Source organism: Syngnathus typhle, linkage group LG3 (assembly GCF_033458585.1).
Source record: "Syngnathus typhle isolate RoL2023-S1 ecotype Sweden linkage group LG3, RoL_Styp_1.0, whole genome shotgun sequence".
In the NCBI taxonomy this organism is placed as follows: domain Eukaryota; kingdom Metazoa; phylum Chordata; class Actinopteri; order Syngnathiformes; family Syngnathidae; genus Syngnathus; species Syngnathus typhle.
Window position 1 is genome coordinate 1,028,429 of NC_083740.1, and position 17,057 is coordinate 1,045,485.

The 17,057-nt window shown below is 48.1% G+C and overlaps 4 protein-coding genes across 10 annotated transcripts; 1 reads left to right on the forward strand and 3 right to left on the reverse strand.

Annotated features, from left to right (window-relative positions):
- Window positions 1–1,543: 1,543 nt before the first annotated feature.
- On the reverse strand, window positions 1,544–4,643 carry LOC133151327 (centriole, cilia and spindle-associated protein-like). 7 transcript variants are annotated; one of them, XM_061274258.1, is made up of 5 exons: window positions 4,411–4,642; window positions 4,032–4,184; window positions 3,400–3,770; window positions 2,994–3,289; window positions 1,544–2,424 (listed from the first exon to the last, which is right to left on the reverse strand). In XM_061274258.1, exons 3-5 carry the CDS (start codon window positions 3,746–3,748, stop codon window positions 2,230–2,232), a joined length of 840 nt encoding a protein of 279 aa, XP_061130242.1. In that variant the 5' UTR covers window positions 3,749–3,770; window positions 4,032–4,184; window positions 4,411–4,642; the 3' UTR covers window positions 1,544–2,229. The 7 variants fall into 7 exon arrangements, with proteins under 7 accessions (XP_061130242.1, XP_061130239.1, XP_061130238.1 ...); XM_061274255.1 differs by having other exon boundaries at window positions 3,400–3,767; window positions 4,273–4,642; XM_061274254.1 differs by having other exon boundaries at window positions 4,273–4,642.
- Window positions 4,644–4,925: 282 nt separating this feature from the next.
- ptp4a1 (protein tyrosine phosphatase 4A1) lies at window positions 4,926–6,887 on the reverse strand. Its single transcript, XM_061274274.1, has 5 exons — window positions 6,753–6,887; window positions 6,422–6,514; window positions 6,201–6,331; window positions 6,053–6,127; window positions 4,926–5,968 (listed from the first exon to the last, which is right to left on the reverse strand). Exons 1-5 carry the CDS (start codon window positions 6,855–6,857, stop codon window positions 5,851–5,853), a joined length of 522 nt encoding a protein of 173 aa, XP_061130258.1. The 5' UTR covers window positions 6,858–6,887; the 3' UTR covers window positions 4,926–5,850.
- A 2,820-nt stretch (window positions 6,888–9,707) lies between these two features.
- Window positions 9,708–12,019, forward strand: lgsn (lengsin, lens protein with glutamine synthetase domain). Its single transcript, XM_061274277.1, has 4 exons — window positions 9,708–10,373; window positions 10,483–10,649; window positions 10,732–11,271; window positions 11,363–12,019. The coding sequence occupies exons 1-4, from the start codon at window positions 9,788–9,790 to the stop codon at window positions 12,017–12,019; spliced, it is 1,950 nt and encodes a 649-aa protein (XP_061130261.1). The 5' UTR covers window positions 9,708–9,787.
- LOC133151296 (uncharacterized) lies at window positions 11,993–17,055 on the reverse strand. The gene is made up of 5 exons (XM_061274201.1): window positions 16,907–17,055; window positions 15,920–16,811; window positions 14,875–15,039; window positions 14,273–14,397; window positions 11,993–14,140 (listed from the first exon to the last, which is right to left on the reverse strand). The coding sequence occupies exons 2-5, from the start codon at window positions 16,370–16,372 to the stop codon at window positions 12,334–12,336; spliced, it is 2,550 nt and encodes an 849-aa protein (XP_061130185.1). The 5' UTR covers window positions 16,373–16,811; window positions 16,907–17,055; the 3' UTR covers window positions 11,993–12,333.
- Window positions 17,056–17,057: the final 2 nt, after the last annotated feature.

Consider the following 17,057-nt stretch of genomic DNA (forward strand, 5'->3'; position numbering starts at 1 on the left):
ATTGAATGACTTTGCAGGTCATTGCAAGCTTGTAGCTTTGCATCGTCGTCACGGACCGTTACATCATGACAGAGGCTGGAATTACGGACTAGATTCTACCTTACTAAAAGTGACAAACTATTTCATTTGAACAAACATATCCTTCGTTACTTAATATCTAGATCAACTTTGGGGGTTGGTTTGAAATGTCTTTAAGTGCCTATTGCCGCACATCTGTGCTAAAGAAGGTTAGGGTCAAAAGGTCGCCTGAGAATTGCATTTTTCCACAACGCAAGACATACTCCATATGTTTAAAAAAATACTACTACTACCAACCCCCCCTCCCCCCTTCCCTGCTAAAGGGGGGACAGCGAGCCTCCGAGGGCCCGTCGGCTGTCACGGCAGCTTGAGGGTGACCTTCCCCCCAAAGGCCCTTTTCAACTCTTGTTTGTGAATAGAAGCAGCCTTTGTTGGTCCTACAATAGGGAAATTCCAGTTGGGCCGCAGGAGAATCGGCACTATCAGCGTCCCAAAAGATCTCCATCTTAGTTTCTAAAACACGTCAAGGCAGAAGTGAACTTTGATTATGTGTCGAAATGGCTTGACGCCGTCTGAAAGAGCATATTTGAGCTTTTGCAACTCGCTGCTCGGCATTTTAGCACGCTCCAGTTATCGCCGATGACCCTTCGGAGGAGCAGCTCTCAAACGTTCCACGTTCGACTTTCAAGTCATATTTCTACTACGGCACGAGCTAATAATAGAAAATAAGGAAAAAATGCTCACCTGCTGAGGTTGGCGGGGGGGGGGGGGTAAAACTCGTGAGAATCGGTCGTCTTTGGCATTATTAGTATGTTTAACAAAAACAAAAATGCCAAAGGATTTCTTTTTTTTTAGCATTTATAACATTGCTCTGACGTCACAAGAGTGTCGTTCACAAGTTGGCCGCCAGAGGAAAGTGTCGCTCCACTTAGCGGCCTATTCAACTTGAGCTGATGTTTAGGACTGGTCGCGGGGGTGGGTAGAAGGTGGTCTTCAAGTGGCCGCTCCTCAGCAGCCAACTCGAAAGATCTTCTTGCATCTCCATCTTTGGTATCTGCGTGCGTGCCGCGTGCGCGGCGCGCCTCTCTTTGCTGCTTGTTTGAAACAAAAGCAAGAAAACTTTATTCCACCCTGCGTCAAAGCACAAAAAACTTGTTGACACTTTTCTGTGGGACTTCTACTGATAGACATTATAGTCTACCTCCCAAGTTTCACATTTCATGTGCATGTTATTTTTAAATATATAATATTTATAATATAAAAATTCATTAAATATGTCTGCATAAGAAAATCAATTTCCTTCACATTAAAGGTGTTAAAATTTGCTAAAACACTTATCAGGAAAAAGAAATCAAAAGATTTTTTTACAACAAATAAAAAGTGTGATTAACTATGAGCTAACAATAAAAAAAACAATTCATTATTAAATATTTTAATCACTTGACAACTTACTATACATGGTCATTTAAATAAAAGCCTTAGCTCTCTTTTTTATTTAAAGCCATTAAAAAAAAAAAAACTTGCTATACATGGTCATTTAAAAAAAAAACATTTATTCTTATTGATCAAGTTAGTGAACAAAAGTGTGTAAACGAGTGAGCGCGTACTTCCTGTTCTGTCGGTGATATCACATTAACATGCACCAAAGTAGCGAAAAAGCGAAGTCGAAATGGACTGTGAATAAAAGAAAATACATATTTTGTCAAAACATTCTTTACAGATACAAACGTTAGTGCTAGTTGGCGCTATCTTCATTTGCAAGCTTTTCAAGGTTTTCTTTTTCACAATTCAAACACACTCAACGGCGACAACGTCAAGGAATAAAAATAGAAAAATCTCCGCTTCACATAAGCATGATTGTTTGTCCAGCTTATGCTGGTGCGCGTTTGCATAGTTTGCACGGCCGCGTCACTTCTCATAAACGAGGTCGGCGATAATAAAAACAAAGCGTCTTCGGATTTCTAACCCTTGAAGTATCTACAATCGAAAAGTTTCACTGCAGTCAACTTGCGGAGAAACAAAAGCACACAATTTCCCTTTGGGATGACAATAAATACAGTAAAATAAATAAATACAGCACAAGTACAAATTTATATATTGATACTCTCGAATGTGATTAAGGACGGAAAAACCGTGGAATGTTAAAAGACTCCGAGTAGAAATGTGGTTTTGTTGTGCTCCGTCCGACCATTTTTATTTTTGTCCTTTCGTCTACCTGACCCGTGCAGAGAAGCAGCGCATGTACTCCGTCACCCAGCGCTCGGAGGCGGAGGTAGTCAGCTGCCAGCGTCTCAGCTTGTCCGGGTCGGCTGAGCGAGCGCGACGGCGATCGGCGCTCGCCGGACGCTTGTCGGGAGGACGCAACATCGTGGTCGGCGTCTGGACACTCGCGTCGCAACGCTCGCCCTGAAGGTGGGAATTCACCATTTTTCATGTCCTCGTTAAATTGAGTGTCAGACATGAGCGATTGAATTACCGTATTTTCCGGCCTATAAGGCACGCCGGACTATAAGGCGCACCTTCAATGAATGGCCCATTTTAAAACTTTATCCTTATATAAGGTGCACCGGACTATAAGGCGCACCATTAATGCATCATGTCAGATTTTTAATCCAAATCAAATCATTCTCCGTTTTATCTTTTTTATTTCAACTTCAGACGGAACAAATTACTTTATAATCATAAAATAATGATCCATAGTCTTTTTGAGTCATGATTCACAGTCTTCAGCGGGCCACTTATGATTGATTTCATGACAATACTTCGGGCCAGTTTGAATTTAGGAATTTGGTCCATATATGAGGCGCACCGGACTATAAGGCGCACTGTTGGTTTTTGAGAAAATTTTAGGTTTTTAGGTGCGCCTTATAGGGCGGAAAATACGGTATTTTTTTTTTTTTTTAGTGATGCATATTATCAATCAAGTGTTTACGATACATTAGCTTAGCAGTAGCTCACCTCAGTCAAGCACTTACATTGTTGGGCGTTACGACTTTGCCGGTGTGAGCGTCTTCGCATCGGCTCCGCTGGTTGTCCCTGGCGCCCCCCAGTGGCGGTTGGCTCTTAGCGCGCTCTGGTTTGCGGTCAGCTGACAACTTGTTGCTGCGGCAACTGCCCTGGCGGGGGCAGGATTGTCCTGTCGGTACCGCCGCTGCCTTGGGTGGATCCGTGTTCAAGTCGGGTGAGTCTGCCGGGCCGTTGGCGGTCTCCAGCTCGTCCGAGGCGCCGCTCGGGTTTGGAGAAGCGGAGACCTCGTTTTCTGTCTGTGCCACTTGTGTCGCAAATCCAAAGAAAGAACATTTTTGGGTGTCCAAATTAAACGCTTAATCGGTCATCGCGTTCGGCGTTACCATGGCAACAAAGAACATGCCGATGTCTCACCTGCAGGTGTCACTGCATCGGCGTCCACGGCTTCCTCCTCTGCTTCCTGCTCCTCCTCATCGTTCGACGGCTTCCCGCCATCAGGACTGGACATCAGCTGGTTTGTTAGGGCGGCAACGGACAGCGGAGCCACCCGGTTGCATCTGGCCCGAGGTCCGGCGGTCCTGGGCGTGGACTGGCCGCTGGACAGCACAGAGTTGCCCTCCCAGAACCAGGGCTTGTGCGAGTGCTCCATGACTCGTCGAGTCAGGCGGTAATGTAGGGAATCCTCGTAGCATTTGGAAAAGGTCTCCCACTTGGGCTCCCGGAACTTCTTCATGTACTCCGTTCGGACTTTCTTGGTCACCATGGCGACGAGTGTGACGTCGCTGCTAGGATGCAAGTGTGAGACAAAGCTTAGGGTACATACACAAAATAGACAAACATATGCAAATAAATAGCCAAGCAATGGTTGCTTCTTGGTTATAATAGTGGCCCCTTGGATAAACCCAGTTGAAAGCCCCAGCTTTATTCCAAAACAGTCCATTGACAGTAAAAAATATACACCAGCATGAATTAATTATGATTCGGTTACTGGTTCGATTTGTAACGTGTCAGTAAATAGTAAACAAACGAGGTGTGTTGTTTCTTACACGACATTTTGCAGCGGTTTCCGGCAAACGGTCCTAGGTGACGTCACCTGCCAGGTACAGTACAAGGCCACGCCCCCCCCCCCTTTTGGCTGATCTCGGCTAAGTGGATCTACTCCACACACGCGCGCTGTCACGTGACCCGCAACCTGTCCGCTTCAATGGAAACAACATTCATTATTGATGATTCACCTGAGCTGCTCGCGTTATTAGTGGTCTTGTTTTTAACGAGAAAACGTCTTACGCAATGTTGAGGTCTTGTAATATTTAGAAACGCTCAACGACGACGGGCACGTTCCCGCCGTTCAGTAGATTTGGGGAAACACAGCGAAGCGTTTAAAAGGCGACGATAACGGGACCGATTTGAGACAGTTCCACTCACACAGCACTTCCCGGGAAGGAGTTCGGGTTCCTATGCTAACCTCTTGAGTCGCGTAAATCCCTCTAGAGTAGTAGTAGCATCGGTTCGGTTCAGCCCTGCAAGAGGCAGGTGGAGTGTAAGCTAACGTGAGTGGAGACAACCATTTCCGGTTTGGACCTTCAGCGTATGAAACAAAAGAAAAAAGATATAGGGTCCTAAAATAATTACACAATCAAATAATCACAAACCAAAACGTCACTTACTAAAAAAAATATATATATCGTCTTGATTCACTCTGATGTGCGATAAAAAAAAAATATTATTTTATATGTATGACTGTACTGGAGCGCTTTTCCGGTGACGTAACGAGCTGCGCAAGTTGGCTGCAATGTTAAACATGTCCACAAGGTGGAGCCATTGAAAAGCAACCTGTTGTCGGGGGAATATAATATATTGCAAAACCTCCTGAGATGAACAGCAAAATTCCAATCCCTTGCCGATATGTCATGTCACATTTAGAAGTCAAGAGAAAACCATGGCGGTTTGTCACTTTAATAGAACCGTAACAAGTTGGTCAACAGGTACAACTTTGCTGCTCACAAACTGAATCACTCACGTCCATCGATAAGATATAAATAGCCAACCAAGAAGAAGAATCATCAAATACATCAAATGATCAAGTATCCAAGAGTTAAGTTAGGGACATCAAATGAGAAGGCGTACAAAATAGCGCAAACGTCGGGTATCCAGTTTGAAAAAACAAAATCACATTGTGGCAGTTTAATTAGTAAACAAACGCAAAGAAGCTAATCTAGACTTTTAATGAGACAAGATGGCCGTGAGGACAAACTGGTAAGGAAGGAAAGGCCTTTCAGCATTTGAAATCCACCTTGAGGTCCATGTACTGGTTGCGCTTTGTCCTCACCGGTAACACACCAGGCGTTGACAAGGTTGCCAGTAGCGACAATTAGCGTGTCAAAGGCTAGTAGCCTCAAAAGGTCAAAGTTGTCCTAGTGTGCAAAAACTCAACTTTGCACCGATCAAATTGGCAAAAATCGGTGGTGTCCATACAACTAATTGTCAAATATCAGCTCTTTAAAAATTAATAATTAGCCATTTCTTCAGCCTGTTGCAAAGCTAAATATACAGTAAAGGGCAATAAATAAAAAAAGAAGTGTATTGTAAAAACAATGTTCTGCTATTTGTTATTCATCCTTGTCATTTCATTCATTATATCTTTTCAGACTTTAATACGCTAAATATCGGAATGAGCCTAAAAAAACAAAAACAAATCCGTATCGGTGGGACCTTTCTCCTAGTGCGCTTAATCGAGAGGACAGAGCGTGTACTACCCAGTACATGGACCTTAAGATGGATCTGGAGAAAACGCTGAAATCTTTTTGTTATTTACGGGCTGTGAGACAAAGGCAACATGTCGTCGTCGCCGCCGCCGTCGTCGTCCTACTGAATGCAGCAGTTGTTGCGATGGCTGTTGGAATCTTTGAAGCGCAGGCGCATCTTTGGACGATATTTCTCCAGGTAGAAGAGCTGCTTGCTGTTGAAGGCGCCGCGACGCTTCCTGGACCAAACGCAATGGCAAAAAAAAAAAAAAAATTAATTCTTGGCCATCACGGGTTACTGCGAAGAAAATGTTGCCACTCACTGCCGAATGAACTGCACAGCATCTTCATACTTCATGCCGCACTCAATGAGGGCGAGGGCGACCAGGACGGGAGCTCTGAAATGCAAAGCAGACATTGGATGGGGAACGCGGGGCAAGGGCGGCGAGGCGGCTCGGGCCGGCCGCTCACCTGCCGAGGCCCGCCACGCAGTGCACGGCCACGCAGCAGCCGGGCTCCTCGCGGAACTTGAGCTTGAGCAGGTTGAGCCAGTCGTCCACAATCTGGTTGGAGGGAGGAGCGCCGTCGTCAAACGGCCAGTCCTGCGTGGGGGGGGGGGCGGAAAGTGGCGCAAAAATAAAGAAACGGCTCGCCACGCTCATAGAGGGGAAAAAAAAGACAACGTGACTCACCAGGACTTGAATTCCCTCCTTAACAACCAGAGTGGCGTCATATGTGGCCTCGCACACCCTCACTGCCGTGGTCACGCCGTACTTCTTTAGCTCCTACGGGCGACAGGCGACACGCGTCAAACGCCACCGTGGCTACGGTTGCTAACAGCGATTCGCAACTGCCCTCGTCAGTGGCCGTCAATGGCCCGGCGGCGATCAGCGCTCACATTTCGGGACAAAGACTAAAACCCGAATTTGCCTCGAGACAACAAATCGACTTGACGCACTTAAACGAGGGATGTGAAAATCTTTCAACGTTGTGACAATTTGCGGGAGTCAAGACGGGGCTCACCTCAATGAACTTGTTGAGGGTGGCGTTGGTGGGGTTGTGAGTGATGAGAAACCTCATGTTCTTGTAGGTGATTTCCACCGGTGCGGGTCTGTTCATGCGCGCCATGGCGACGGGTAAAAAAAGAAGCGGGGGGGAAAAAAAAGGCAGGATGGCTTCGGCACAGGGAGGGGAGAGCTAGAGACGCAAAACGTAAACAGTTTGGCGTGGAGGGACGGGGATCCTCCAGGCGGCGGGCGTCCGCTCAGGGGGTGGCGGGCGGGCGTTCAGGCAGGCGGGCGTGTACGCCGGGGAGGGCGGGACAACAAAACGAGGCGGCTTCCACCTTGCTCGCGGCCGGGCGGGAGCCGACGGGGTGGGGCGGTGCGCAGCGGGTCAAGTTACCCCATCCAGGCCGAGTTGTCGCTGGTTGCGGGAGGCGTCCCGCTCGTGGCTTCGTCCTCCTGAGGCTCAGGTGCGTCCGGGCGGTTGCGGAGTTGGACCGTTCACTCGTCTGCATAAGCGGCGTGCTGAGCCTGGCAGTAGTCTCCGCTGCCCTTCAGAAACTCCATAAATGTGCGACCCAGAACACCACAGAACTGCTGGGAGGATGACATCAACAACAAAGTCAACGCACTTGAAAAATCACTTTTCATTTTCTACCGTACGGTGGAAGCTTGGCAGAGCATCCCGAGCTTTTTAGAAAGTCCTGTCTCACTTGTCGTCATGCTAACAAACGTCAAACTTTGCTAACCACTAAAGCGGGGTTGACGTCAGGCGAGCTGACGAATGAAAAGAAACCAGAGCGAGCCAGATTTAATGAGTTGCGACAGAGCATCAGCAAGGGACAGAAACCCATCTCGGAAAGTCGCGAGTAACCGATGCATACGGTTTAGAGTGCAATCCCAAAACATTACCATTTCAAACACATTGTATGATATTCAGCATTTTCATACAATGTCAGATTTGGGGATATCTTGTCACATTGCAAATGATTGGCAATTGTAAGAAGGAGATTGTTTTTTAACACCTGCAGATTTTTACTATTTGCGTCAAGACTCTGCAATTAGTGGGGGCACACTGACAACAATAAAAACAGCTTCCTGCCACCTTGTGAAAACCAAGTCTTCTCGAACTTGTTGGAGAATGTCTGCACCTGCCCTGACCAACGGCAACTAAACATCTTTATCTTCATTGGAAAAAGAATCATCTCACTGAGCATGTTTCAATGGGGTTTATTTGCATGGTCGCCTGTCGTCATCGCAACAAAGCTCTGCCGTGACGTCACCGCGTCTGACAAGCGTGTCATCAAACTCGACACCAGCCACTTGTCCTTAACTTAAAATTGGCATTTAAGGCGACCTTGTATGTTTTTAATGTTTTATTCTAAGGAATCTTGTCTCGAAATCTTGTTATAAAACACGTCACGAGAACGACCGGCTAAATCCGCCATTGTCCGGTTCAAACTGCATCTGGCCAACATGGCGGCCCAAGTGACAAAGAAGGAAGCAGAAGACGCCTAATGAGTGTCGAACTTAACACAGTAGATTCTAGGTTTGCTCGTACGAGTTGTTACCGAAATGTCAAAAGAAAGCGCAGAAGAGGTTGCCTTTTGTGCCGCCGCCATGTTGGGCTGACAAACGTAATGTCGCCGAACATGGCGCCTCGACAAAACCACAGCGGGAGAAAAAAAAAGCACCAAAACACAACCAAAAAGAGGAATAACAAGCCCATTTTGTTCCCATACAAAGCAAACGAATGTCGCTTGTAAGAACAACTCGAACCAAGCTACCGCCATCGGGTTCCGAGGAGGGCCCACATTGTGTTATTTTCTCCTGCCTTTATACTACATCTTTAGCTGACACCATTAGACTTTCCGAACCCGCTTTAAAAGCGCAACGAAGCCGTGATTTTTTTTTTGACACTCGTGCAAGCATACAGAAAAAGAGGAAAATGTTTACAAAAACAACAATACTCACTGGGATATGCTTACTCATTGAAGATTGTAACTTAATCATACAGCCGGTCCTCAGGTGGGGAAACGATGAAATGCTTCTTCACCATTCGAGACCGTCGTTACGTTACGTTACGTGAGCGAGCAAACGAGCGAGTGGAGCCCAAAGTCTTCACAATCGTGAAAGCAAAACCAAGTACTTCTTTTCCAGACCTTCAAAATAAAACTCTCTTACATGCGTAAAACATTTTTAGAGCCCGAGTAAATGAATTAGAATACACGCTCCGTTGTTATAACAGATAAAATGATCATATTTAATTGCTGATCGTCCCCCCCTAAGAAGTTTGTTTCTCTTTGGAAGGCGCTTTTCAAGTTTATGTTGAAGGATAGCTCAGGAGGCTGACGTCATTTCCTCTGATGCAACTTTGATGCAGGTCTTCAAACCCCACCCTGACAATAAAAAAAAGTCACACGCATTTTAATCTTTTTTTTTTTTTTTAATGTACAAAATGTATTTCTTTTTCAAAAGTGGGAACAAAAGGGCAAAATTAAAAAAAATCACGACCTTTTCTCGTTCTCTTTTTAAAGTGCATGCAGTTATTTAAACAGCTTTGGGGTTTCATCTTAACGTGCAAACACATTTAGAGAACATTCAACACCGTACAAACCGACCTGCTAAACTTTTATTTTTATTTTTATTTTTTTTTATGTTGATGTGTCTTTGTTGTAGTCTTCAAATCTACCATTCGGAAACAATCAAACAATGCAACAAAATGGCTATATGTGCTCCTGGCGCTTTCCTGTTGTCTCCACACGCAAGCCTCACTTTGGTTGCCGTCTTTCTGGAAAGGCAAAAAGCAGCTGAGCTCGACATTTTTGCACGGCTGGGACACAAAAGGCCCCGAAATGGTCGCCAGCGGCAACCAATTGGTTACACGTTAAGTCATTTCTCTGTCCGGCGGGTGGGAGCCAGCTCCAGTGGGGCGGGGAAGGCAAAAAAAAGAACCTTCCACCATTGTACCAATTGTGTATAAAAATTAATGTGCCACTGAGGACCTCACTTGACAATCAAATTCCACAAAGCAGAGTCGATTGAAATGTACAAATGAATGACTCGGAAGATTCCAAGGTGACTACTCCGCACTTCATGGACTCGAGCGAAAGCCCACGTAGGAGCCAAGACCAAATGGACGGCACAGGAATGAGCGTGCAGAGAAGGAAAGGGGTGAGAGTCACGCCTCCCATCGACTGGGTCCGAATCTCGCGCAAACCAGACTCTCCTATCTCTGGTGGACCCCCGACTGAGCCATTGGACCTACCCGCGATGGAGGGACCAGACGTCGGGGGGGACTTGATTCGGGTTCCTCTGAGTCGGGCTCCGCACAGGCAGACTGTGGAGCAACTGAAGAGTTTCCTGAGGGACGGAGCGGCTCTCCACCTTGGAGGAAGTCCTTACTCGTACCTGCACGGGGGCAGCGGCGGCAGCCCTGACGTCAGCCCACAAAGAACGTTCAGTACCTTCAAACCTCAGCCTGATGCTTCCAGAGAGAATTCTCCTATTCAGGTGCCTCCCACCATGGAGTCATCCAGCTCGTTCAGGCCCGATGCCAACACAAATAGGCAGATAGAATTCCCGACTCGCATATGCAACAGCGGAGGCTCCCGCGGAGAGACCAAAGCTCCTCATACAGGTCGGTTGTGACAGATTTACGACGGGGATTGTGCAGATGTTTTGGAGAGATGATGAGAAATTGTTTTCAGACATGAGCCTTACGGTGAGAGGCCCGCTCTTGTCTGTAGATCACGGAAACGAGAACCTGGACGCGTCAGGGAATCAAAGGTTCATCTCCAGCATGGAGATCATCAAGCAGCAGATGGCCAGGGAGAACATCAACTTTGTACGATTCGAGGCCACCGACCTGCACGGGGTGTCCAGATCCAAGACTGTGCCTGTCCGCTTCTTTCATGTAATCGCCTACACCCATCCATCCATCCATCCATCCATCCATTCATCCATCCATCCAACATTCTATCGAACCTTCATTCCAGGAAAAGGCAGTGTACGGAATCCCAATGCCAAGGAGCTACCTAGAGCTGACTCTGAGTCCAAAGAGCAACGAGGTGGACCATGCCAACGCCGCCAACTTCAGCAGTGACATCCTCCTGATCCCGGACTTGTCCACTTTCCGGATCCTCCCGTGGGCCGAGCAGACGGCGAGGGTCATCTGCGACCCGTGCACGGTGACGGGCAGCCCCCTGCGGACGTCACCTCGCCTCCTGGCCAAGCAGCTCCTGGGCCAGCTCCAGAGCCTGGGCTTCTCCCTGCGCTCCTCCTTCACCTACGAGTGCTGCGTCCTGGGGGCGCCGGACCGCATCGGGCCCAAGACGTTGCTGTTTCCCGCCACCACGCTGCTGGGTAATCACGACCTGCCTTTCTTCCAGCAGCTGGTGGACGGCATGTACTGCATGGGCGCCGACGTAGACAGCATGGCCTCGGCCAGCGGGCCAGGCCAGATGGAGATCAACCTGAGGCCCGAATTTGGCATCGCGGCAGCTGACAGCGCCTTCACCTTCCGCACCGGCATCAAGGTTCAAAGTTGTCTGCTTTATTTCCAGACACAGGGTCCGGCGTAACGCCAAATTCTTTTCCTCTCGTTGTTTCTGGTCCTGCAAACAAAAGGAGATGGCCCGCAAGCACAGCTACATCGCAAGCTTCTTCACGGACGACGGCCTCTACAACGCCGGCGTGCTCTCCCACAGCCTGTGGGACGCCGGCGGACGCCGTAGCCTGTTCCAAAGCGGGGAGAAGGCGACGGGCGAGCTCTCCGACATGGGCCGGCGGTGGCTGGCCGGGCTCCTGACGCACTCGGCCGCCCTCAGCTGCCTGATGTCGCCGGGCCTCGGGTGCCGGAGCTACATGGCCAAGGCCGTGAAGGACCCGAAGCGGATGCTGTACGCCACGTACGGCTGCAACGACAACAGCAGCTCCTTCAACGTCAAGTCCCACGGAGGACGCGAGACCCATATCGACAACAAGCTGGGCTCGGCCATGGCCAACCCCTACGTGGTTCTGGCCGCCACCGCCGCCGCCGGACTGGACGGCGTCCGGCGCAACCTGACCATCGAGGGCGGCTTGCACAAGGCGCCCGGTCAGCAGAAGGAATTTTCAATTCCCGTCAAGCTGGACGACGCCCTGGAGGCCCTGGCCGAAGACCACGTCATCCGCAGTGCCCTGGGGGAACCCTTTGTCCAGTACTTCATCGCCATGAAGAAGTTTGAGATTGAGACCCAGGAACTGGATGACGAGAGGAACAAGTGCCTGGAATATTTTATCTAGAATCTTGCCACGATCAAATCAAAACATAAGATGTGTTTGAATGGCCGTGTCATTGCTACCGTGGTACGGTTAACAAATAAAGCTGAAGTAGAAGATGTCGTTTTGTTTTTATAGCTTATAGTTGAAATGTGACTTGTGAAGTTTCAAGTCTGTCCTGAGTTGTCTTGAAAAACCAAGTCAAGTCCAGTCACAGAGATTCCGTTGTATTTCCATCAGGCCGAGAACCTCGGCGTTGAGGGATACAAGACGTCGCATTTGTGTCTCTTCAAAGCAAGAAGATTGCGAGCACCTGACGACATTCACCGTCTTCTGGTCTACTTGTTTTTCCCGATGAGATTCCCAACCCGCTGCATAAACCGTCCTAGTTTGTTGTCAGCGCCGCCGGCGTGTGCTTGGTACGCCGGGTCGTTGTCTGAGAGCTGCACTCCATCGCCTCGCTTGGCTTTGTGTAGAGGGACGCTAGAATGTAGCAGGTACTCGTAGCGACTGTAGGCCTTTTCTCGCCGGCTCTCGTAAGCCGCCTTTTGCTGCTCTTCCGGATTTTCCCCCGCCGTCTCCGTCGTGGGCTTTCGTTTGCTGGAGCGCTGAGATGAAAATCGGTGGAAGGTGAACGAAGACTTTGGCTTTTCGCTGTCCGCCGTGGACCTGCCGATGGAGTTCTGGCTGCTTCGGTGGTCGGTGGCGGTTTTTCCCACGAGAGACGCCCGCGAGTTTGAGCCGGAAGAGTTCTGAGATCTCAACGAGGCCTTCCTTTGGAGGGATTTCTCCTCCTTCTTGGAAGTCTTCTTTTCTTCTGAGGTTTTGACTCTGGTGGAATTCTTCCGCTGAAGCGTGGAATCCTCCCGATGATGACCTTTCACCTCCGAGGAAGTCAAGATCTTTGGAAGAGTTCCCTTTTCATGAGCCGACTTTAGTTCTTGAGAATCCGGCTCTGTCTCTTGAGATCTTGGTTTTTTCTCAGTCAAGTGCTTTTTGGAATTATTGTCTTGGTTTCTGGCACTATTGACGGGATTACTGCAACCTTCTTTCTCCTCTGGGATTTCAATGAGAGACTCCATGGTTCTGGGGCGCTGGAGACCACCGGGGTACTTAAGGGGCGACTCTTTGAGTTTGTCCTCCAGTTGGCTGGCCGAAGTAGTCCTGGCAAGCGGTTCATGCCATTCATACGCTGGGGTTGCCTTTTGCTCGGGACCTCTTTGGATGTCAAAGTACAAAGTGGAGCTGCTGCTGTCATCCACCGGCTGCGAATCGAGATCTTTGTGGTTGGCGTCCTCCTCCGCGACGTTCTGCCTTGCGTCGAGGCCTCTCAACGAAGATTTGAACTTGGGCCGATCCAGACTTTGGTACATGGTTCGCAAGGACTCTTGGCTTTGCCTGAGATTGTTGCACTCCTGTAAACTGAGTCTCTTTTGCCGGATCTCGTCCAAGCGGGACTTGATATCCCTGGATCTGTTGTGGATCCCCGGCGGCTGATGGTCGTTGAGTCCCGTGCGGCTGTTGTACGGCGACGTCAGCGGGGACAAGGCGTCGTACGCTCCGTCGAGGTTCATCTGGCTGTTCAGGTACGTATCCATCTTCCACCTGTGAAGGGAGGTCTCGGAGTTGAAAGGGATCAGATTCTGATCCAAACCGTAGCGACTTTGGTGTTGAACAAGTTGGTGAGACATCCGGTTGGGCACCAGCAGGCCGGAACTGCTCCTGTCTGGAAGGATGTCTTTGGTTCCCATCCTCAGCCGAGTCATGGAGTTTAACCTCTGCAATTCTCCACCAAAACTGTGGCCTCTTGTCATGTGGTCGGGAAAGTGGGACAGATGTAGGCGGTCCTGCATGCTGAGGCCCCTGGTCATCATGGCGGGTGAATCCAAGAGCTCATCCTGAGCCCTCAATCCCCGGGTTCCTCGAGATCGAACGTGGAGTTGATGCAGTGAAAGTTGGCTGGAGTTTGGACTACGCAGGAGCGCCGCGTCTCGCAGGTACTCGACCCGCGACCGCTCCTGCAACGCTTCGGGGACGGTGGAGCGTGCGTAGAGGCGACGGAACTCTTCGTCGTAGGAACTCACCAGCTGACCGGTGACCACCAGTACCATGCTCACGTTGATCTTCTCAAAAGACCACGTGTAGCTGGAAGGGAAGGGATCCATGGGTTAAGACTCGAAAAGATAGCTATTGTGCTTTTTGTCCGTCAAATCTACCTTTGGGTTTTCTCTTGCCATGTGTTAGCATAGCAACTGTTAGCATGGGATCAATTCTCACCTGTAGGTTCCATACAAAACGCTGCGGCAGTCCACCAGGATGAATCGCTGCTCCAAGCCGCCGTGAAACTTGACGCCGGACTGACAGCGATATTGCTGACCTCGCACCGTCCGCACGCGAATGTTCTGATGGAGACAATTCCAATCTATAAGTCTTTCATCTCGGACCCATGGTGGTGACGTTTTGGGATACATGAATCCCGTGCTCCCGCCGTTACCGTACATTCAACGCTGTTGACCTTTTTGACATGTTTGTGAGCAAATGACATTGACAGGAGGCGTGTCCCCACCAAGGTCGATCCGTCAAGACCCGACACGCTGACTGACGTTTGATTGAAGTGGAGGACTGAGTTATGTTTGTTCTGTCGGAGTCGATGCTGCTTGACAAGAAAATCCGGATGCGCCGCAACTCACGCCGAGCATTTGTCACGGCCGTATTTTTCATAATAAAGCCTGATAGCTATGGAAGAGATGTGGTCGGACATTTTGACCATTTCTTGGGTTTTTACTTGACCTGGAGAAAAGGTCCGGTTGGAATTCGATCAAGTATTAATCATGTAAACTACAGCAGGCCTTGTGACTCGAGCGGGATTCGATGGTCACCTTGAGGTCTTGGATGTTGACGCCTGCTCTGTGCGACATGGCGTGGAAGCTGCCAAAGTGGGCCTCGTCCAGGAGGATGTAGACCACCACCCCCCGCAGCGTGGCGCCCAGGACCTCCTTGAAAATGTCCACGTCTGTGAAGACGTCCATGGCTATGGCGATCACCTAGAAGCACATGTTCAAAATGATGTTTAGAAATTGACAAGATCAATATCCAACCTTTTTATTGCGCTCCTTATTTTTCTCGTATGCTCCATAGACCCTTCACAACAGATGCATCAAAACATAAATAAATAAACAGATAAATAAAAAATAAATAAATAAATAAACAGATAAATAAATAAATAAACAGATAAATAAAAAATAAATAAATAAATAAACAGATAAATAAATAAATAAATAAATAAATAGATAAATAAATAAATTGATAGATAGATAGATAGATAGATAGATAGATAGATAGATAGATAGATAGATAGATAGATAGATAGATAGATAGATAGATAGATAGATAGATAGATAGATAGATAGATAGATAGATAGATAGATAGATAGATAGATAGATAGATAGATAGATAGATAGATAGATAGATAGATAGATAGATAGATAGATAGATAGACAGACAGATAGACAGATAGACAGATAGACAGATAGACAGATAGACAGATAGACAGATAGACAGATAGATAGATAGATAGATAGATAGATAGATAGATAGATAGATAGATAGATAGATAGATAGATAGATAGATAGATAGATAGATAGATAGATAGATAGATAGATAGATAGATAGATAGATAGATAGATAGATAGATAGATAGATAGATAGATAGATAGATAGATAGATAGATAGATAGATAGATAGACAGATAAATAAATAAATAAATAAATGTTTTATTAAGATTTAGGTGAGTCTTTATTTTAGACAAAATTGTCAAAAAGTCTGAATTCATGTCTAGAAACCAGCCTACTATAAATGATTGCAGCAAAATGTGGATTTTATTATTTATGTATTATAGTTTTATCATGAAACAATGACTCACCTGCTTGGCATCCTGGATCTGCTTGCGGACCACCTCCTTGATGGTGGGTGTGTTGGCCCTGGGCGGGTGGAAGAGTAAACTGATGCTGGTGTCCTGGTTCTCCAGAGTCACCTCGGGCCAGCCCAGCTCAAGGTCGGGCACCTCCTCGTCCGACTCCAGCGGGAAGTAGGTGGACGGTCCGGGCTCGCCTGCGGGGCGCCGCACCTCCACGTCATCGACGTCGTCTATCAGGGGGACCTCGGCGTTCTCCAAGATGAAGCGGATCTCCTTCTCGGACAGGAAGTGGTTGATCTGCTCGGCCTGGAGGAAGTCGTAGTAGGCATCCTTGCCTCCGCACAGCAACGCGTAGATGGCCAGACGGTAGGACTCCTTGTAGTGAGGGTGGATGTAAGGAGGAGGATCGCCATCCTTCAGAGCAGACAAGCCCGACAACAAAGACTCCTTGGACGCCATTGCATCCCCAACCTTCTCAATCTGAAAGTCTGCTCCTCCAAATTGGAACTTGAGCGACAATTTTCAAGTCAACAAGTGCACTTTGGAAAGGACTACATCTTTCAAGGTCAACACATTTCCATCTACAAAGGTCACAAGTCTTTAAGTCCACTTCACCACCTCCAATCAAGTCCTTCAAGACCGGCTCTACAATGTCCAAAAGTCTATCAAGTTTGCAAGTGCACGCTACCAGATCACTCTACAAAGTCTACGAGTCCACTCTATGAAGTCTAAGTCCTCTGCCCAAGTCAAGGCAGCCATACTCGATGGACAGTTCCACACTTGAAGTCCTTCATTTGATGTTGAAGCTGATTCACACGAACGGGCTCCGTGCAGTTGCTTTATCCTTCATTTTTTTGTCTTCTCTCTTCGTCTCGTGTCTTTTTTGCTAACCCTGCAGCTAATACGTTGAGTAAAGACACCAGAACCGGTCGGTCCAGTGTGAGTAAACAAAGTAACAAAGGAACGCACACGCTAGCACTTGCCGGAACTTACCTTTGGTTTGGTTCCGACTGGGCTCGGCTTAGCTGCGGGGATGTCAAGTCCTGCGTGCCGTCACGCGACTGAGCTTGCGGATGAACAACCTGTTGTACCTGCTACATACACCGACAAGCCTCGCCCACGGCGAGTTTGTTCAGCTAGCCGG